This window comes from Ptiloglossa arizonensis, chromosome 7, assembly GCF_051014685.1.
Source record: "Ptiloglossa arizonensis isolate GNS036 chromosome 7, iyPtiAriz1_principal, whole genome shotgun sequence".
Lineage (NCBI taxonomy): Eukaryota > Metazoa > Arthropoda > Insecta > Hymenoptera > Colletidae > Ptiloglossa > Ptiloglossa arizonensis.
This window is the reverse complement of record NC_135054.1, coordinates 23,377,750-23,398,978: the sequence shown is the minus strand read 5'-3', so window position 1 is coordinate 23,398,978 and position 21,229 is coordinate 23,377,750. Positions and strand designations below refer to the sequence as shown.

Sequence of the window (21,229 nt, the reverse complement as noted above, 5' to 3'; positions counted from 1 at the left end):
CTTCGGTGCGAGTGGTAACTTTGGGGACAATAGCGTGGAAGGGTTAAAACGGGACACCCTGTATACGTAAGTACGTCCAGCTCGATGCACATGAGCGATATGTGTTTTCTTCGTACGTCGTCGTCTTACCTCTCGTGTCAAGGACAACGAGTCGAAGGACCGCGTGTCAGGCCCTATCTATTGGCTTTTCTCCGAAAATGAAACGTAAAACGCTTCTCGGACATCGAATACAACATTGCGAACTCCTCGCACCTGCTCTCCTTCCAAATACGTTTTTTCTAACGCGAGATTACGCGATATCGGAATCGTCGATTCGTTAATCGAAAACCGCGACGAATTTCGAGTATTACTCTTCCCGATAAGACGAAAGCATCGACGATGAGAAAAAAAAAAGATAAAAAGATACGATCGGTAGAAACGGTCGCGAAACTAGAAAAATTTCTTTGGAAAGAAATCGCTTTACAAGTTTACTCTCGGCCAGCCCAGAATTATGTCCGAAGCGAATGCTGGCAACGAGATAGGAAACTCTGAACGAAGAGCACCAATCAGGGGCGTGAGCATCGTTGCGTGCCAACACGTTTTGCTTCACGGAGCGGGGTAAAAGGGAGGTAAAAAATGGCAAAATAACGAAACTCGAAGCATCGTTTGCGAGCGGTTCTCTCTGGCATATTTTCGCACCAGAGGGTCAAAAGACGTTGACACGCGGTAGCTCGTAAATATTCGATCGAGCAGTTCGAACAGTCGTTGCAAGAACGAATGGATATTATACGCTATTCGGTAGGTAACGAGAAATGGATCGCGTCTCGCTTGGCCGCTAGCGAAATACGCGAAAGACGTTAACTTTGCACGATCCGCGATTACTCGTGTGTGTTTTTGAACGCGCGGAAAAAAAGAATGCAACGTACGAAGCGATCGTAAACGCATCGACGTTAATCTATCCGCCCGTTTCACGGCGACTGAAACGAGTTTACAAATTGTACAGACACATTGAAATCGATAGCTAAGGTGATAATGGTTGAGTGCCACTGCACTGGTAGGTACGGTATGTAGTAGTAGTAGCTTGATTGCCGGACAATGGAATCTAACGAGACGGGGTTTGAAGACTGTCTTATTGATCTCGCGAAAGTGGAAAGCATAATAATGGTACTATTCATTCATGATTTTGCAAAACATACGCGCGTTCGACTCTGAATACTGTTAGATCGAAAAGTTGTATCGGGTCGCCATTGAAGACGGACGAACCGATCGACTCGTGCTCTCCGTCGATTAAAGAAACTCGAAAGCATCGCGATAAAAGTAAATACAGTTACCGCGTTGCATCGAGTTACGATCAACTGTTAGCGTGCACCGTCTGTACGGACAAGCAACGATGTTACGCGTTCGTTGTTCTCGAACGCGAACGATGCTGATCGCTCGTATCGGTTGCAGTCGATGCACATAACCTACCAATTGGTAATGCTTTCCCACGCCCGGCTTCCCCACTGTTTTCAGAGGTTCTTTGCCAAAACAAACGAAATTCTCCCTACTTTTCCAAGAGCGACTCCGAAATGAAAAAAAAAAAAGACGAAGAAAAACAGTTGTTCGATAACGTACGGTAAAATCGTTTTCGTTTTCGAGAACGTTGATTCGACGAACGAAAGCTCCCGTATTTTGGCTCACCTTGTACCGACTCCTCGATACAAAGACATTTACTCTCTAATTAATAGCGAATTTAAATTTGGCTCGTACTCAAAATACAGTACACAGTGCAAGTTCGTCGTCCGACGTTAAACGATTCGAATAGCCGGCCAACCTGTTCTACATTAGAAAACTACAGTAGCGTACATACGTACCAAAGCATTCTAAGTACTCCAGAAAATTGTCCACAAAGTAATCTATTTTCTTACTCGTCCTTTTTAAAAGTGAAACTGCATTTCATTTGGTAGAGAATACGCGATAATTGTTTCTTTGTTCTCGATCGGGAGCATACACAAATTTACGTGTTTATAGCCGCAGAGCAGGTTAGAAACGCGAGCGAGCGCGCGCACGTTCAGAACCATTAACCAAACTAAGACTTTCGGCGGACTGTGGTATCGTGATTGCAAGAAAATTAAAGTGCGCGAAAGGGAAAGTGGACATTTGAAACGCACACGACTCCTTTAGTCGCGAATGTACCGTTATTTATAGCGAGTACCGAAGGGAATTGAGAACGAGGAAGGGGAATACGAGGAGGAAAGGGAGGATTGCGCGCCTAAACTGTCGAAACGAGATATGTGTTTACCCTGCGTCGGAGCGTTCGTGGCGCCATCTTGGACATTCCGGGAGCTGTCTTACCGATAACGGATTCGGAACGGTAAAGCAGAGAAAGAACGAACCTGTCGATCGATAAAATAGACATCTGTATCGCGCGAGATTCGACCGGACGGAAAGACGGAAAAAGTTAACTTCCGACGAATCTGCAGAGACGGACGAGTAGGTTGATACGTTTCCGCTGTCGGTAAAAGTGTTTACCGAGACTCTTTTGCGTTCGATGCGAGCGAACGCGAAATAATGCGCAACGAAGAGAAAGTCTCGATCGTCTTGTCGTTCCATCGTGCCTATTCGTTTCACTTGGTAAATGCACGTTAATCGGACGCATTCTTCGACGATGAGAGGAACGAACGATCGATCGCGATATCGCTTTATTCGTTCGACGAACGCCGAGTACCGTTGCTCTATTCGTTCGCCACGATTTTCTACGTTACGCGCGGCGTTTCGGAATTCGGCGAATCGTTCACGGGACACGAATTATTCGAAATGGTATTATTCTCTCAACGGTGAGAATTCTGATCAACGTTACGTTCCATAGAGTTCTTCGACACCTCGACGTTCCGCAACGCGATCGCAAATGAGAAGAATAATTTTTAAGTAATTGCCCGATACTCGAATCTCGGTTCGTCGCTACTCTACCCCGATACTTTATTCTACCAGTACCATTATTGCCGCCCACACGGTCCAACCGAAGAATATATTCTAGGTTGGGTTCTAATCGCAACGTTTCAGCTGCACCGCGCCACTTACGCGCTTACACATTTCTCGTTTTACTTGTTTTCCGTTCGCGTATCCGTTCCTCCGCAGTTGCGTAATAAAGCCGTTAAATAAAGTGGATTCCGTTTTCGCGAAGCGGATCGGGTCCCGGTAAACAATGCGCGCGTTACGCGCATCGTTTGGAATCGGTGATCGATGAGCCTTACCTGAAGTTCCGCTTGCGAGACGTCGATCTCGCCCCTGTAGACGAACTCTATGATGAACTTGAGGTCGTTGAAGCAAACGTCTTGCGGCATGATGATCGTCGGATGCTTGCACGGATTCGAAAGCAGAAGCTTCTGAAAGTAGGAACTGCACGCCGACAATACCACCTGCGCAAACGAAACGAGGTATCGAGCGAGCGGTTGGCGCATCGGCGAATGTATCGCGAAAACAAAAAGCACGGTACGTCGTTTGCACCGATCGGGGGGATATCCGGTTGGAAGTTTCGAGCGGGAGAGAAACGGAACGAGTAAAAATTCGAATTTACGCGAGAAAGAAAGAAAGAAAAATAGCGTTCGAGGTAGGTCGAGTTCACGTTCGGGAATTTTGACCGGTTCCGGATGGACGTTACCGTGTTCACCAGGGAAAAGGAACGAGGTTTTCTCGCGTAGGTAGCTAAGGTCGAGCACGGAACGCTCGATGGAGAAAAAGAGAACTCGGCGAGTAGCGTCGTCGTCGACGGATCGAAGAACGAAATCGAAATTATCGAGCCGGATGAGTCTCCGCGGAGTTAAGACGGTCGCGGTGATGTCGCTATCGCGTTATCTCGCGATCGACTTACCTTGTGCGCCTTCAAGGAAGCTTCGTTGCACGCCAGGGTGACGTCCACGAAGGCTTCGGTTTGGAGAAGTTGGTGGAAAACGGAGGTCATGTTCGACTGGTAATTGTTCCAGCGCAGGCAGTAGTGTTGCCCGGCCATGCCGCCGCTGCAACAGAAACACCACGGGAAATGTTGGTTCGGTTTCACTGGAGTTAGCGTCTTCTTGTTCGCGTGTTCCGGGCAGATCGTTCGAAAAAGTCATCGACGTTCCGCGACTCGTCGAGCGTACGCGCGCACACGATCGAGCGAACGGACGGATGGACGGACGGACGGACGGACGGTTTCACGGTGCCCTTCCGGCTTCGAGATCGATCCGTAAAGCGGGGGACAGTACCTGTAGTGCACGCCCCAATAACGATCTGTCTCCATGAAATATTCTTTAGTTTCCCCGTGACGGTTACGGGCAAGAAGATATCGGCGTTGCTCTCTAGCGCGGTGCGGTACGCTCGCGCGAACGACACGGGGAACCGTGGTGGAGCACCGGTTGGAAAGCTCCGGAAATCGTTGTAAAAAGTGTATATCCGAGTAGAGAACGCGGAGAAGAAGAGCCACGAGCACACCACCCGTTCGATGGTGGTCGAACGCGCGTAAATCGGTAAACACTTTCGCGGCGTGTACGACGATCGAACGATCGACACGAACCGCACCGAGTCCGTTTCGAGTTGGCGATAAGGCGGCGCGCGTGCGATCGCGAACGAAGAAACGGATAAAGGAGGTGTACCGATCGCGCGTAGCGTATCGTCCGTTAATTTCTCGATGTAAACGTAACCGGTGCGCGTGACCGTGGACGGGCGCCGCGTATCGACGCGAATCGACAAAAGCAAAAGCAAACCGAAGAAGTTCGGGCGTTGGTCTGTCTCGTAACATTCACCTGTTCCGTGGACCGTGCTTTATCTGCCTCTATCTATGTGACTCTTTATACGGGCCATTCCGCGTTATCTATCCGTAGGAACACGGACTTTTATCAGTTGCTTAGACGTGCTCCGATAACGTGAAAACTTTAAGCTCTCCCGTCTCGGTTTTGTCTCGTTTCGCGTTCTCGGGTTCTCGGGTTCTCGCGTTCTCGCGTTCTCGCGTCCTGTTTCGTCGCGCGCTCCTCCTCTTTCACGATTCGTCTTCGCTTCCGAATTGCAAGCAGAACGAGCACGCCGCGGCGGTGACTCGCTCGCTCGCTCGCTCGCTAGCTCGTCGTTCCCCTCTTGTTCCGCGCCACTCGCTGGAACCGCCGTGGAAGGTGGCGGACATTTTCTGCGGCCCCTCGGCGCACTGTCGTCGAACCGAATACATATTATGGTAATGCGATAACCGACCCGAGTCGATTCTAGTCGCTCGTATCTCGCCCGGATATACGCCGTTTAAATCGTCCGTTCGATCAACGAACCCGTTCGACGGTGTAAACGCGCGTCGAGTTCGCCGTCTCTCCAACTTGGAGAACTCCTCGCCGTTCTCCGAGTTCTTTCTCCGCTCGCGCGACCGTACGAGCGGACGCGAACGTTAAAACGCGGCGTGCACGCGTGGCCGGTGAGTTTTATCGAGAATCGCTTCGAGGAAATACAACGCGCGCGGTTTCGCCACGGAGGTCGCAGATAACGCCGGCAACCAACCAACGAACGAACGAACGAACGAACGAACGAACGAACGAACGAACGAACGAACGAACGAACGAGTGAGCGAGCGAGCGCACCTGGTGCACTTACCTGTCGGTTTTTACCTGCTATTCGTTAACCGTGTTTTTCGCGCGCGCGTTCGCGTACTCTCGCGTACTCTCGCGTCGTCTCGTTGTTCGCGTTCAACCGTCGACGAGCCGAGCCGAACGCGTAACCGATACGGGCTACGTACGCGACGCAAAGTAAGTACGTGCATCGATATCTAGAAATTGGGTTAATCGGTACACCGCTTTTCAGACCGACTGATAATACGCGATAACGGCCGTAGAACGGCGAAACAATGATAGTCGATCGATCGGTTCTCTCGTTTCGGGTCTCCGTTCGCCGCGAATCGCGCCACCGACGCGCGACTCTCCGCGAACAAAGCGGAAAGGGTAGACCCGTTCGACGCCTACCAGAAACGACCGGGAACGGGAACGAAACCGAGTTAAGGTTTCGCTTCTGGCGCGCCGGGTTCTCCGCTCGTTCCGCGCATCGCCGAGAAACTACCGATCTGACCGAATCGGTCGTACGGTAGCTACTCGACGTACCTCGAACGCGAACAGAAACAACCGAACGGAAGTTACGCGCGCGAAAGAGAAGGAAAAGAACGCGCGGCGAAAGTGGACGACCGATACGAAACGCATGGACACGACGAGGAACGATATCGAACGAACGTGGCAATAACGTGAAACGGATTATCGCAAGAGAACGCGTGGCGATCGAAACGACCGCGTGGATCGAGAGAAAACCGAACGCGAGACGAGCCGACGCGAGGCGAGACGAGACGAGACGAGACGAGACGAGACGAGACGAGGCGACGCGACGCGACTCGAGGAAACGAAACGATACCAGATGCGTCCACGTACGTACGTACGTATCGTACGTGTACACTCGGCGAGTGTGGTTGCGGCGTGCAACAGTCGCGGCGAGCACAACACCGTCGATACATCAGAGAGCTTCGCGATCTTGCGCGCAAATGAAACGCGCGAACCGACCAACACCGATGATCGATTCCACCGCTATCGCCCAACCCGATCGAATCGATCGATACGCTTTCTCGAGTGTCGATCTTTCCCGCGTACGCGCGAGATACACCGATCTCGACGGTTTTACGCGGTTTCTCTCCGCTCGCGTACAGGACGTTTCAAAATCGAACGGTGGGATTTTTTCGATGCGAAATCGACCGAAACTCGACACGGAAAACCGTACGATTTTTAGCGAGTCGAATCGAGAGCGCTCGAATTCGAAACCTCGAGCGCGAGTTTCGATTAGAAATTTTCCAAACGCGTTTCGACGGTAGCCACGTTTGACGAAAGAATGTCGAGTGTATCGTTTTGGAGAATTTTAATCGTGTAATCGATAACGCTCGTTGAAAAGTTACGGTAAAAAATACTATTCGCGGTGACGCTAAAGGAATCACCGTTGATACATTACGATGTAAGAGTAGGTCGGCGATGTTTATCTCCTCTGTTTATTCTAGCCGTGTTTACTATTTGAAATCACCGCGGGTGATTTGGACTTCGACATTGCCAGATCTTCGACTCCTGGACTGTTACGTGCCACGAATCGTCGAGTCGTTCGCGCGAAGCTCGATTCTCGTAGAACCGATCGATGAAAGTGACAGACGGGAAATTCGCGCGACTTTCAATCGAGTGTTCGTTTTTCGAAGAGCTGGAACAATATTTCCTTTTCTTAGTTCTGCTCGAGGGACCGTTCGAGACGCGATCGTTCGACTTTGCAACGCACTGTAGAGATCCTTTGACTATTTTCCCAGGTACTTTCACTGATATCGACGAGCAAAGCAACCGCGCGCTCGTATCCGGCGATAGAACGCGCGCCGAGGAATCCACGAATTCGAGCAGCGGAGGCAAAAGCGCGCGAAATATATGTAAAAAGTTGACCGTGAAGGAGTGGGGGGGCCGAGTGTAAACTACTTTGGCGCGCGTGACGCTAAACGAGCAGCAACGTAGCCGTGGACGCGAAAATAAAGCGCGCGCGAGAGGGACCGAGTGACGTTCGAGAGCGTAATGTAACGAGCCGAGATACACTCGCTATAGATCGAAACGAAACGCGACTAGCCGCCGGTTCGTCTACGAATCTTAGTTTCTTTCGCGCCGCGTTTAGATTCCAGTTGACGTACCAATCGTCGGAGGATGTAATCAGCTCGTTTCGCGATCGTAATCTACGAGACCGTGTATCGGTACTTTCCGATCGATGCGTGGCGGAAGATTGTTTCGGTATGTGCGAACGGACACACGCGTAACGCGCACACGTTATAACTGATTACGATCCTGTAAGATGTCGCGATGAGTGCGACGATCCTACGTTTCGGGGTCTCGGGGTGTACGTGCGTCGCTGTTCGTTGCACGGAATACCGCGATACCGAGACTCGGTGCAGTCGCTCTGGTTCGTATCGATGGAAAGGAAACTTTCGAAAACGGGTGCGCGAAACGAACGACAGCGACGTCGAAGAAATCGAAACGTCGCGAGCGTTAAACGTTAAAAAGAGTCCGCCGCGAATCGTCCCCACCGTAGACGCCAGATCGCGAACCAGCCACGGTCGTGGATCCAACGTTCGGGGAAAAGCAACGGAGACACACCGATCGATCGATCGATCGCGAACTCCGGGCTCGAAGAATACGCAAAGCGCGTACGATCGGGCGGGAAGGTTCTTTCCGGGTCTCGATCCGCGTAACGAAGTTTCGGTAAGAAATCGAGGCGCGACACTTGCCGCGATCCCCTCGTCGAGAACGAACAGATGTACACCCTTGCGTCTACGAGCGTTGATAATGGTTGGATCGGTGGTCGATGTTCACTTACACAGTGTTCCGAACGCCGGCGATGCGTAGAACGTTCGACAATCGCGTCCCGGATAAACGGTGCGAGCGTTACGTATAACGTACAGCGTACAGCGTACAGCGTAGAGCGAGGATCGCGTTTGGAAATCGGCAAGAAATATCGTATCAACGAGGAGGAGGCAGGCTCATCCCTCCGAAAGCGCGTTCGCGCTTTCTTTCGCGGCCTCGAAGAAGGACACTGCGTTGGTCTCTCCCTTTCAGAGAATCCTCCCTTCCCCCGCGTTCCCTTCCACGATTCATCTCAATTTTTCTTCGAGCTTTTTGTGTCCAATTTCACCTCGCCTCCCTCGGATCCCATCCTCTTTCTTTTTCCCGTCTGTCTCTCTGCCATTCGTGGAGTAGACGAGCGCGCCCGCCGCGCTCTCCCGGCTCCCTCCCCTCTTCATCTACCCCCCCGGTATCGTTCTCGTTCCGTCTCCTTCTTTTCTTTTCTCCCGCCCTCCTTGTCCCTCGGTCGTTTCATCGTTTCTTTCTCGACCCTCCGCGTCTCCCGTTCCCTCTTTCTCCGCGCGTTGGCTCCATTTACTCGTTCCCTCGTTCCCTCCCTACGACGAAGACGCTATTTTCTCGTGGCCCCCTTTTCTTCCACGGTCTCCGCGCCACCCTTCTCTCTTTTTCTCCTCTCCCATAGTCTCATCCTCCTCTCTCCTCTCCACTCATCTCCGCAACGCCCTTCTCTCGCTCGATGGGAAGCTGTGCGCTACCCTCTCGCTCTCCGGTTGTTCTCTTTCTCTCTCTCCTCTCTTCCACTCCCTATATACTACGCGCGTTTCCTTCTCCTCCTGGCCGGTGCGCGTTTTACGTTTTTCCAACGTTATCGACGTTCTTCCTCGACTCTTCCCGGACTTTTTCCTTTCGCCGTACCGTCCTCGAGACGACCAACCAGCTCTTTCTCCGGGAAAACGTAAGCGGAAACGACTCCCCCCCTTCGGTACCCCCCGCGCCTCGCTGCCACTCCTCTCCTCTCCTCTCCTCGTCTCTTCTCTCCTCTCTTCTCTCCTCTCCTATCAGCGCCGCTCGTGCCCGCTTCCATCCCAGGCCGCGCGTTTCCAGGGAACCCCGGTTCTGAAATCTTCCAGAAACCGTTTTCTCCCGTTTTCGTTTCCGCGTTCGTTTTTCGTCCGTTGGGTAGTCGCGGATGATAAAACGCGGGACTAATAAAATTTGCATTCGCTACCGGGGCAAAATTTTGCATAAACCAGCGGCGACCCGGACCCGCGACCTTTCGCTTCGCGGTGCCCGCGCAAGTCCCTGCCTTTTTCCCCGAACAACGGATCTCGTTGGATCTTCCCGAGCGAAATCGTTCACCGGACGTGGAACGCGTCCTCGACGGTACCACCGAACAGCTTCCGGCCACGAGAAACCGATCGCGAGCTCGCGTTCGGTACGCTCGAACGAAACGACGAGTATCCCGCGCACGGTTTCCGCGCGGAACGCGTACGAAAATGAAGGAATTTCGACCCGGTTCTGGGGAGGATCGTTCACCGGTCGAGTAATCGGCGATTATCGCGTGGCCGTTGTTCGTATTCCGATCGTATTACTTGACACAATGTCCGAGGAAGGAACGTAGCGGCGTTCTATTTTTATCGAGAACGAGAGGACCGAACGCGAGCGAGTTGCATTAAACAAAGTGTGGCTCCGTGGGACAGGAGGATACGCGGCGAAGAGGAATAACGCTGGCAAGAGGTTTCGTTTCGTTTCGTTTCGATTCGGATCCGCGCCGGTACCAACCTGTCCTTTAGAGACGAACGTTTCAACGACGCTTTCTATCGACTCTCTCCCCGGGTACACCGGTGTGTTCCGTCATCGAAACGACGTCGATATCGATTTACGGTAATACACTGACGGACTTTTCGCATCCCGTGAGATTGAAAGTAATCGATAACGCCGCGCCGCCGAGACATCCCCGAAGCGATCGTGGACGCGAACCGAGAACCTTACCTTCCATCGATGCAACGATAAAAAGGTATCGAATACGGGGGAGATCGGTCCACTTAGCGGGGACGCGCGTGAAAATTTCGGTACCACCGAGGAGGAAGAAGATCACCGTGTATCTCGATCGAAACGAAACAGAGACCGTGGCTACGAGCCTCCTCGATGCCAAGAAAATTCAACGACCAACCGAAACGAGGGGAGAGCTTATTAACCCTTTAACGGTTCGTCGAGAGGAACGAACTACGAACCAAGACACGTGTATTTTGTCCAAGGTTAGGAAAGAACGATCGGTGGAAAGGTTCGACGATACTGTTCGTTTCGAGGCGCGATATTGCTCGGATTCGAGTGGCTCGTTGCGCGTTTCGAAGCTGTGATCGCGTCCAACTGGAAATGGAATTTTACGATACGGATTAGACGGTAACCGAGGCGTAAACGCGGCTCGTACGATCGCCCGCGACAATAACGGACGAGGAGGATTTTTTTCCGGTCGAGAGTATCGCTCGGCTCGAGGAACGCGTCGCCGTGTACGTTTCCCGGACGCGGTAAACACCGAGGGCCTGGTTCGCCGGCGCTCGCGGGGCCCAAATGCGCTAAACTCTCCAAGGGTTTGCGGAAAAATGGCAACCGGTGGAAAAGTCCCCGAGTACGAGGAGAAGAGAAGAACGATCGGTGGTCAACGCGAGTCGCAGCAGTCCTAATTTCCGTCCTGTCTGTACCGTAAGGCATAACAGTACCGCATTCCAAATGCCCTTCGTTTCTTCGTTTCTCTCCGTTCACCTTTCCGAGAGAACCGGGCTCTCTCGGCCTCTCACCTGTTCCCCTTCGCCCTACCACTTGGAAGAGTAGTCGTATATAGTCGGAGTCTCGGCTCCGTTCTTCCTACCACCTTTTACCTCCCGCCATTTCCCTCCGACTCCGACCGCTACTCCGTGAGGCTGGTTTCGAAGGGCAGGAAAGGAGAGGAGGAAGAAACGAGCCGCGATACGGGGGGAGGAGACGGACCCGGAAACGCCAATTTCACTGGAACCGGAGGAGAGCGGAGGAACCGACACGTGGAGACGCAAGAAAGGAGAAAGGAAAGACACGGTCTATATCGGAGTAGATACTGCTTTCGATAGCCCTGTTACTCGATGTTCCCTCGAAATTATCGCGCAAAAAGCTCCGCGCCGATGAAATATTCCAACAACGGAGAAAGACGCGGGCAACGGGTCCACGAGTAACGCGGTCGCTTCGCTCGAATCCCGCCTTACTTCCCGAAGAGAACAATTTTACAGGGAAGAGACAGTCGTCGTATAAAGATGCCAAACTCCCCTGGCCGGTGATCGAAAAGAAATATTTCCGGTTAACCCCCCAGTTTTACCCCCGATAGTTTCCCAACGACCGTCGGAGGAAAGATCGTGAATCGTGTTTCGAAGGAGAGACGCGCAAAGAAGCGAACGCGCGTTTCGCAAAGTCGAATTTGCGCGTTCGGCTAGAGTTTAACGACACCGTAGCGCAGCTCGCCGCGCGTTTCAACGTCCACCGTCCGCCGCGCTACGCTCCTCTCTATTCTATTCTTACGGAGCAAGGATAAACGAGGGTTGAAAACCACCCCCGAGATCCACGTGATCAGGGTTCCGTCCCTTCGGAGGGTGCAACGTAAGAGGGTGACGTGGACTTGCCCAAGGTCGCACGTGGCTCGCCTAGAGGGATCGTTTTTTTTTCTTCTTTTTCTCTCTCTTTCTCTCTATGGTAGCGTCGAGGGTGCACGAGTTTTTTTTATTCCGATTCGAATACACGATTATGGAAAGACCATCGTTCGCGCGGCGGCGAAACGATTGCATTTTTTACCGTATCACCGACCAACTACCGGCACGATCGTCTCGATTTCGGAATATTATTCCGGTTCGGTGTATTCTTCCGATAGTTGGCTCGACGGTGGTTCCGTCTGCTCGGGAAAGGAGTCCGGTGATGTTTCCAAGGAAGGAGAAAGGAGCAACGAGGATGCGCAGGAGTAGTCGACCGAACGGAAGCTACAGAGAAGAAGGGAGAGCCGGAGAAAGGGTGAAGAGAGGGTGGCGAACGGCGGATAAGAGAGTCTCTTTGTGTGCTCGTGTACAACGGAGGGATGAAAGCGGAGGATGAAAAAGCCGGGGGACAGATGGCCCTTTCAGACAATGAGAAACTCCGGAGATAAGGGGAACGCGAGCGAGAATCTAAGGGGAGAAAAAGAAGGAACAGCGGGGAAAAGGTTGCCGAGAGAAAGAAGAGGAGGCGAAACTGCTTTTTTTGAGACGGCAACGGAAAGGAGCCCAATGAACGATCATTTTATTTCCCTGCACGTGAGAACAAGTTCGAACGCGTCCGATAAAGATAAACATTTCGACGACAATTCTCCTCGATACGTTCCATCGGATTCCCGTAATCGTAACGACGTTCGCGTGCACGCGAGACCCCGATGTGATCCTTTTTCGTCGTTCCTCGTTGAAACACCTTTCTCCTTTTACCGGTCTCGGTGCATCCGGAGTTTGTAAAAATCCTTTGGGAACCGGTGGCTTCTGCTCGGCGTCGTTTTTAAAAACGATCCTTTCGATCGATGGACGGGGAAACGATACCGACCGTGCGAATTTATAATTGATTTAAATATAGAAGCTTTTTACGTAAGTAACCCGAATAAAAAAGCGCGAGAAAAATCGAGCAACAAAGTTCCCTCTCTCTCGCGTCTTGTTCTTCTGTATCCCCTGCGCCATCTGTCTTTCCTTTTTCCCCTCCCGTCTCGGTCGTATTAAAGAAACAGGATGTGCGGAGCGGGACGAGGAACGAGGAAGAGAGTAGGGAGAGAAAGGCAAGAGGGTTGCCAGCGGAAAAGAACGGCTCGAGGGAGTAAGAGGGGACGAAGGCGAAGCAGGAGACGACGACGACGACGACGACGCCGCCGCCGCCGACGACGACGACGAACGAACGAACGAACGAACGAACGAGCGAGCGAACGAACGAACGAACGAACGAACGAACGAGCGAACAAACGGACGAACGAACGAACGAACCGAGAGACCGGAGGAGGTGGTGGTGGAGAAGGAGAAAGAGCCGGTGGAGGTAGAGGTGGAGATGGAGGTGAAGGTGGTGGTAACGACGACGGCGGTGGCGGCGGCGGCGGGGGTGGAGGGTGGAGGGTAGAGGGTGAAGGTGGAGGTGGAGGTGAGGAAGGAGAGGACCGAGGAAGGGGACGCAAGGAGGCAAGGCAGGAAGGAGAAGGAAAAGGTGGGTAGAGGCAGATCGAAACGCAAGAAAGAAGCGAGGTTAGGGTGGTAGACAGGATGCTACGAGGGAAGTCAAAGGGTGAAGGGAGGAAGAAGAGTTGTAGCGAAGCAAGAGAAATTTCTTGCTTCTCCGTCTCGTTCCACTCTTCTTCCGTTGCTGAGTCAGAGCCCCGGGTCCGTCGGCTCGGCGAAGATGGATAGAAAATAGAGAAAAATAGAGGAGAACTGTCCGAGAGAACGGCAAGCTGAAAACGGGGACAAAGAGAAAATGACAAAGGCGAGAGGGGCGTTCGATTCGATTGGAAAGGCAGGCAGAGAGGCCTCTTTCCTTTTACCAGCGTTTTCTCCGTATTATGCTCCGTACTTTCCGTTGTTCCTATGCGCGCGCGGCTCGGGCTCGCGCGGCACACGTACACACGCGTACAAACACGTACAAACACGTAGAGACACGTAGAGACACGTAGACGCGGCCGGGCACAGGGCCGCGCACGCATGTGTACGTGCGCAGTATGTATAACCTATCTAGAGAAATATACATTTACCCGCGTTCTCTTTCTTTTCTGTCTTCCTTTGCGTCCATTACCTGTCATTCCTTCTGTCTCTGTCTCTGTTCTTAGCACTTGTACGAGCAGCACTTTTTCCATTCCTCTCCCTCCTTCCTCCCTTCTGCCACCTCAATTACTATACGAGGTTTCACGTTATGTGGCTCTATGCTTTTGCGGCGAGAGGGCAGCTTTATACGTGGGTGAACGGGAAAATGTCTTTTGAAACCTTTCTAGGTCGCTCTCGATCGCCCCACTGTCAGTCATATACACGCGATTCCGCTCGCGGCCTCTCGAGAAAATCGTCGATCTCTTCGTGGTTTTCTTTTAAGGACGCAACAAGATACGATTACAATTAGAACGCTCCCGTTCCCGATTAATCTTTTACCGTTTCCGCGAGAGCCCGTTGTCATCGATTCGGTGAAAATCGATGCTCACCGCGGGTAAATAAAAATCGTCCCTCGACCGTTTCTAACCTCTTTCGTACGTATTCCGCGCGGTGCCGCTCGATGCCGCTCGATGCCGCTCGATGACGATCGATGCTTTTCAGCTGTTTCGCCGTGTTAGCTTCCAACGTTTTCTCACTCGACCGTAATTAATCTTGTCAACGATAAATCGTCAGAAATACCCGCGAGCTCCGCGACTTTTTAAATATGCCTGCCAATATTATCGATAGCCGAGAGTGATTCAAACGTTCGTTTTTATCTCTGTTGTAGCCGGTCGTCCTCCGGAACTCGATCCTTGAATCGTTCTAAGAAAAAATAGGAAGGGAGAGAGAAACGGAGATGCAATGGAAGGGATAGAGAGGCGGTAAAGAGAGGGAGAACTAGAAGAGAAGAGAAAAGGTGCAGTTCTCTCGATGGTTACGAACGCGGCAAGGCCGAGAGAAGGAACAGTAAAATTGTGGAGAATGTGCACGCGCCATCAGGGTGGCCTAGATTCAGTCAAGACCTGCTTTCTAGGCAGCATTTCTCTTTATCATCGGCACCGCGAGCACAATGTATAGGTAAACCGTTGGTTGCTGTACGATCGCAGAGAAAATCTCAGGTGCACGGTCTTCGTACCAGTTACGTACGCTTCTTCTCTATTAATTCTTATAAGCTTCTTATCGATAATTTAATAAACAACGAACCCGCGTAAACGTAGCCGTACGTCGCAAATATGGAGCACCGCCGTACAATTTCGTTGATTCTGTTTATTTTAGCTAGACGGCTCGTCTCCTTTTACTCCCTGCTACCCCTACCCCCTGCCACCCCTTTTTCTTCGCAATCTTGTGTCGCTAACGTTGAGGAAAAATCCTTCGAACGATCGAACGCAATGGTCTTCGTCCCAAACGTCTGTACGGTACGTTTTCTCGCGTATCGTTATAAAATACGCCGACTTTGAAATCTTTGCGCATCGTTTTTTATCGTTCGAAATACAACGAAAGTTTTACGCGCGTCCGCGTTTGCGATCGAACGACGACCGATACTCCGTATAGTGGAGATTTTTCAACGAAAAACAAATTCGTAACGGTAATAAAAATCTTTCGGAAAAACGATATCGAATTGTACCGGTCGTAAAAATATGTACTGCGCGTACGCGTGAAAAGTGAAACCGTAGACAAATTTCTACGAAATATTCTACGATTAATTCGACCAACAATTATCCGCAAAACAAACCAGCGGTTGTAATTTTACTTGTGTTTAGCTCCGTAATACGCGCAAACATTAAATAAGTGTTTCCTGAGCATACGTAATCGTTGATTATTGGACAGTTATCGTGCACGTGACCTACCGTAATCGGCGACAGCGTTTCGAACGTGCACGCGGCAAGTGTTCCAAATCCTCATGGAGAAGCCACGAGGCGCGCGTGGAGGGACGTCGTTTAATTCGTCGCTCCGTACGACAGGTCGTTAAACGTCGTAGATCATTGTCACGCACACCTATGCGAGTACGCACACGCCGACTGACCAGCTGTGCGAGATACACGGGGAACAGTCGAAAGTCAAAACAATACGCGCGAGCACGCGTAAATGCGATGCGGAATGTCAGCCACCGAACGCGGAAACCTTTTTTAACGGACCGCGTATCGGTGTTACCGACGTTTGAAGGTCTGATACTCTTCTAAACGGACGTTGTATCGAAACGACTCGATGCGAGACGCGCCAAGAAGACAATAACGACTCGCGGAAACTATAGAAACGTGTACTCTTCTATTTGCCATCGAGTAAAGAGCCACTCGAAGATCGCGGGATCTACCGAACGCGTTGTTGACGATTCAAACGAATAAGCCGAACCGTGAAACTTTGTCGTTGCACTTACCTTACCATGACAACTCGACGCACGAATAAAATCACCACCGGAGCAAAAGTTCGGCCGATTCTTGGCAACTCTGTGCCAAGGTCCGCGGGAGACACTCACTTTTGCTGTAGTTATGACACTCGATGTACACGACCACGCACGGAAAGATGTTTTACGAACGATTCTCACGAAACGCGTATTCACGCGATGACGCACGAACGATTGTCAGTCGTCGCGTAAAGCACGTACCGCGTTGACGACTGGCAGCTGTCACTCTCTCGGTTTGCCCGTGAAAACGTCGCGGCACGAAGTGGCGTAGCGAATCACGGAGAGAGACGGACAAGGGGAAGGAGAAGGAGAAAGAGAAAGACATAAATGCACACTAGGGGGCACCGTGATGGCGGCGGACGGCCCGTGTTCCGTTGCGGACGGTGGCGCAAAGCGATTAAGCGATTTTGTTGTGGACCCCGATTCTTCCCTTCGTCGGCTCTCTCTTCCCGGCTTTCCACTTCTCCCGCGCCGCCTTTCGCCTCTCCCGCCTGTCGCTTCGGCTGCGCTACACGATAAACGCGCCCCTCAACGGAAATCTGCCTTCCTCCCCACTACGTCCACGCAAACCCCTACCTCCACGGATTGCCATGATGTTAGACCGGCAAAAATCAGGATTGTATCAACTTTATTGCTCTATGGCTTACCAACCTCTTGTAGTTGAAAAAGTGTGACCGATGCATCGAAAATCCTATCGAGTAATAGCGCTTATCCGATCTTGGAACGCGGGAAGACATCTTGTATCTATATAACTTTGAATCGTACGCTGTATATCGCGATGTGCACGAATCGCTGTTCGATGCTTTTGTATTTCGTTTACGAAAGCGATTCAACCGCGTGTTGTCACTTTTCGGACCAATTGTCCAACGAAAGAGATCGAATCTTACATTTTCTTTCTACCGATATACTTTTATCGTTTAGATGTTCGCTATTGTGCCGCGTAAAAATAGTCACTAGGTTCTAAAAGTCATTCGACGACCCTGCGCTAGACGACCGTTCTCTTTACCCCACTATTCGTACCTCGATGCGCAGAATGCCGATTTTACTCTTCTGCGCCGCGTCTCCCCGCAAGGGGCGCACTGTTTCTGTACATCCCGGTTATCCCCTCGCAGAACGGGTCGATCGTTAACGCGTAGCACCACAGCCATTGTGTAAAAAGAACCCACGACGTTCGGTTAGTGCACGCTGAGGACGGGACGTAGTTTTCCAAGTTCTCCTCCTGTGATATTTAGACTGTGCCAATATAGGTGAGTAACGCACGTATATGTACATTGGTTTGCGTTCTAGTTGTTAGTTTTTATTCCGAATAGTGCCTCTACTGTCGCGAAAAGTTTGTGGAAAATCAGGTCGCCTCGCTATGCCAACAACGATGCGGTTTTGTCATAGAAACGTGATCTTGCGAAAAACCGTAGGTTAACAGTGTTCGAAATTTTGCGAGAGAAGTGTTCGTTACGAGATTCGAACGAATTACGAGCTCGTTCGATCAAAGTAGTTTGCATTTTCCGAGCTCTTTTTCGGGAGTTTTCGCCATTTTGCCTTGGCCAAGTCCACAGAGTCGGCCATTACGTACGCCTGCCAGGTTGCGGTCCAGGGTCGGTTAATGACGTTGAAGACACTTAAAAATTTTTTTTTTTGTCGTTAATTAATCCATTTTGACGGCATATGGAACGTACACGTGTTTGTATGCGTATATTTACATTCTTGACCGTTCATTTGACTTCGGAGTAATTGAATTGTCGCGACGCCTTTATGTTGTATGCGCGATAATAAAGTCGATGCCGCGTACCTAGTTTCGTAAATCGGTCAGTTTTTTTTTCGTTAGAAATGATTTGTCGTCTAAATGCCCTGTTATCGCATCGCACTGTACGATACGAGTATTGTTACTTCAATGTATTCGAGAAAATAGAGTAATTCAAAGTGTAAGCCGCCTTCTTATGTTTTGTTTGAACCGATTTCGTTGCGGTGTAGTCGGCAAGCACGTTAGTTAATTATTGTTTACTCCGAAAGACAACATTTCCGTTCATAAGAAAACAAGGAGTACGATTGTTTTCGCGCAAAGTTCAATTTCTCACCAAAAGTCTTATGTTGGCGTATACTATCGAATCAAAATAGAGAAGTGTTTTATCTGTAGCGTCCTCTAGTTTTAATTTCCAATCACGACGAGCCCATCATAGCTTTCGGGAGTAGAGCGCATGCTCGATAGTTTCCTTCGTTTTTTCTTCTCTCGTGCCCTCTTCCGGGGAAGCCTGCGCTCTCTGACGGTCGACGTACAGGCAAGCTAGCAGGCGTTGTGCTACGCCATTGTTGAAAAGGGCAGCGCTCGAGGCGCACGCCGAGCTTGGACGCTTACGCAGTTTTTCACTTTTCATCGATCCCGTTGCTGTGATATTAGATTGTTTTATACCCCTTATTAGGTGAGTGTTACAACACGTAGATAGTTATTCGTAAAATTCGCGATTTCGCCAGAGCTCGCAAGAAAATTCCGGAAAATCTTAAGGTGGGGTGACATGGCGCGGGCGGATCCTCTATATACTTTTGAGAAAACACCATCTTGGCTTTGTTATCGTAGAACAAAATTTCCCGATGAAGTAAGCGTTTGCGATTTTCTTGTGTTTGTCCAGGCGGTGCTTTTAATGGGAAATTTTAGTATCGGTGAAAAATTTTAAATTGTATATTTTTCCTTGCGAGCTTTTCTTCTATCGCCATTTTGTCCGGGCGCGACCTCACGGACGGCCATATTGCGATCCACGTCTCCTCTCCTCTCGTGGTTTCCGGGGGCGGTGTGAGGAAAGTGCATCGTTCTTTTTCGCCGGTCGGTAGATGCGATTGGAAAAATTATCTGTCGCTAACTTGTTTTGTTTCGCACACGTTGCTCGGCGCCATCTGACGTAACATTCGATATAAGATAACAATATAAATAGATTACGCAACCGCGTGTAGGCAGTGAATGCTCTTCGCTTAATTTCGTATTAATCTTTACACGCGTACATTCGCATTATCGTCCCCCTTCTCCCCACCCGCGGTCAAAACTTACGCGTTGCGCATGTGAGGCGAGTAATCGATTTTCCGTTTTATTGCGCGTCAATGATGTAAACCTCAGTGACGTAAACTGTTACATTTCGCCCCTGTTTCGCGAACTTGACGAAATTTTCGAGCGATCGTGATAAATCTCGTTTCGATCGTTTGTGTTTCCAAATATTTCATTCACTCGTCTCCGTACGATGCATTGCGCTAATCCTTTGGTCACAGTCAATGCCGACAAACTTGAAATCGCACATCGATCGAAGAATATTTTGAAATCGGTACTCGTATTTAGACTTGGAGCACTATCGGAAACTTATAGTGTATGTATTTGCGAAGCTCCTTAAACCAACGATACAAAACCGTTTGATTCGTTTCGTAGTCGATCGAGTCGAAACCTGCCGTTGTAGATTATTGCATATATCGGATTTATCGAGTTATATTTTTTTCGTATTTCGGTATTGTCGCGAGGGAGGGTACCGGTGAATCCAGCAGACGCCCCTGAATTCCAGGGGCCTCGAGCCAGTGCGCAAGTCAAGCGCGCAGCTCGGGCGCAGCTGCGCATGCGTGATGCTTGCGCGTCCTCCTGCATCATCCCCACCAAATCGTCCATTACCGTTATGAGGACACGCACAAAGGAAAAGGCCAGAAGACCGATTCGACCGACGCGCTTGCATCGTACGGCCATTTTGGAAGCTTCGGTGCTTCCCTGCGGAGCTTTTTGCCGCGGTTACATATCGATCGCGGACGTAGTTTAAATTTACCATATCTGCCGTGTATTTTCGAATCATCCGGTTCGATGTTCGCGTTAATCGGGCGTAAGAAAGCTAGATAGCATTAGGCAACGGTCGATATTGAACAACAGCGGGGTCTTTCCGTCTGCTCATCGCCACGGGTCTTTTTCTGCTTGTACAGAAACGAGGGAACTAAATCAGAAAAAATGGAAGACGACCAGCAGTTCTGTCTTAGGTGGAATAACCACCAGAGCACATTAATCCAGAACTTCGACACGCTTCTCGAAAGCGGGACGCTGGTTGACTGCACCTTGGCGGCGGAGGGGAAATACTTAAAGGCCCATAAGGTAGTTCTTTCCGCGTGCAGTCCCTATTTTGAGGTGAGTTTATTATTCATGTTTCTGTCATAAATGTATTATTTTTTTTGATAAACTTAGCCGTGTACGTATATAGATACATTAATTTGTTTTACGGTTAAAGTGTACACAGTTCGGGTTGAATGAAAAATTACGGAGTGGATATTGAGTTTTCTATCGGATGTTACTTTGAGCTTCGACGTTGAATTTGCATACAAAGTAGAAGCATATTCTTACCGTTATTAGCTAGAAAGTAAACGCTCTCGAAAAGGGTAGAAAACATAAGTTGTTTCGAGCTGAAATTTTTGTCTCAAGTTTTTTTTTTTCTATTTCCATTGGCTAAGCATGGTTAGGAACTGTAGCAAATACTGGAATTCAAACCGATGCAAAGGGGGAACCTGAAATTGAAACAAGATGGCTGCCCTTGTTGAACGTTGCCTGGGCAGATGCCTGAGAGGCAGGGGGAATGAAAGCCCAAACCCCCTCCTGGTTCCTCGTGATCAATACAGAGAAAGCAAGATGGCTGATTTCCAGGGCACTTGCCCTGGGATTTTACCCTGACATGGGTGGGGGTGTTTGAAGAGGCAGTGCCTCGTCAATTTGAGCTTGGATTATGGAATTAAATTCCATTTACTAATATTATCTAACATTCAAAACTGAGCTTAGCCTAATGGAAAATGCACTCGATCTACACAGA

The 21,229-nt window shown here is 50.3% G+C and overlaps 2 protein-coding genes across 52 annotated transcripts in view; one reads left to right on the top strand and one right to left on the bottom strand.

The window, feature by feature from the left end:
* Positions 1-16,976, bottom strand: part of Psq (pipsqueak) — a 32,333-nt gene extending 15,357 nt beyond the window's left edge. Inside the window, exons 1-3 of one of the 2 annotated variants that reach the window (XM_076315680.1) lie at positions 16,395-16,976; positions 3,830-3,974; positions 3,213-3,377 (exon numbers count right to left, since the gene is read on the bottom strand). In XM_076315680.1, the coding sequence (XP_076171795.1) occupies positions 3,213-3,377; positions 3,830-3,974; positions 16,395-16,402 (318 nt within the window). In that variant the 5' untranslated portion in view covers positions 16,403-16,976. The remainder of the gene's footprint in view (positions 1-3,212; positions 3,378-3,829; positions 3,975-16,394) is intronic. The other variant, XM_076315681.1, reaches the window with a different exon arrangement.
* Positions 16,977-17,516: 540 nt separating this feature from the next.
* LOC143149450 (uncharacterized) overlaps positions 17,517-21,229 on the top strand; it is a 97,948-nt gene continuing 94,235 nt past the window's right edge. For 43 of the 50 annotated variants that reach the window (XR_012992789.1, XR_012992788.1, XM_076316837.1 and 40 more), the window contains exons 1-2: positions 17,518-17,668; positions 20,358-20,556. Coding sequence is in view for 48 of the 50 variants with exons in the window: in XM_076316837.1 (XP_076172952.1) it covers positions 20,383-20,556 (174 nt within the window). In the remaining 2 variants the exon portion in view is untranslated. Of the gene's footprint in view, positions 17,669-18,675; positions 18,836-20,357; positions 20,557-21,229 lie in introns of those variants that run through there. The other 7 variants (XM_076316810.1, XM_076316811.1, XM_076316809.1 and 4 more) reach the window with 2 other exon arrangements.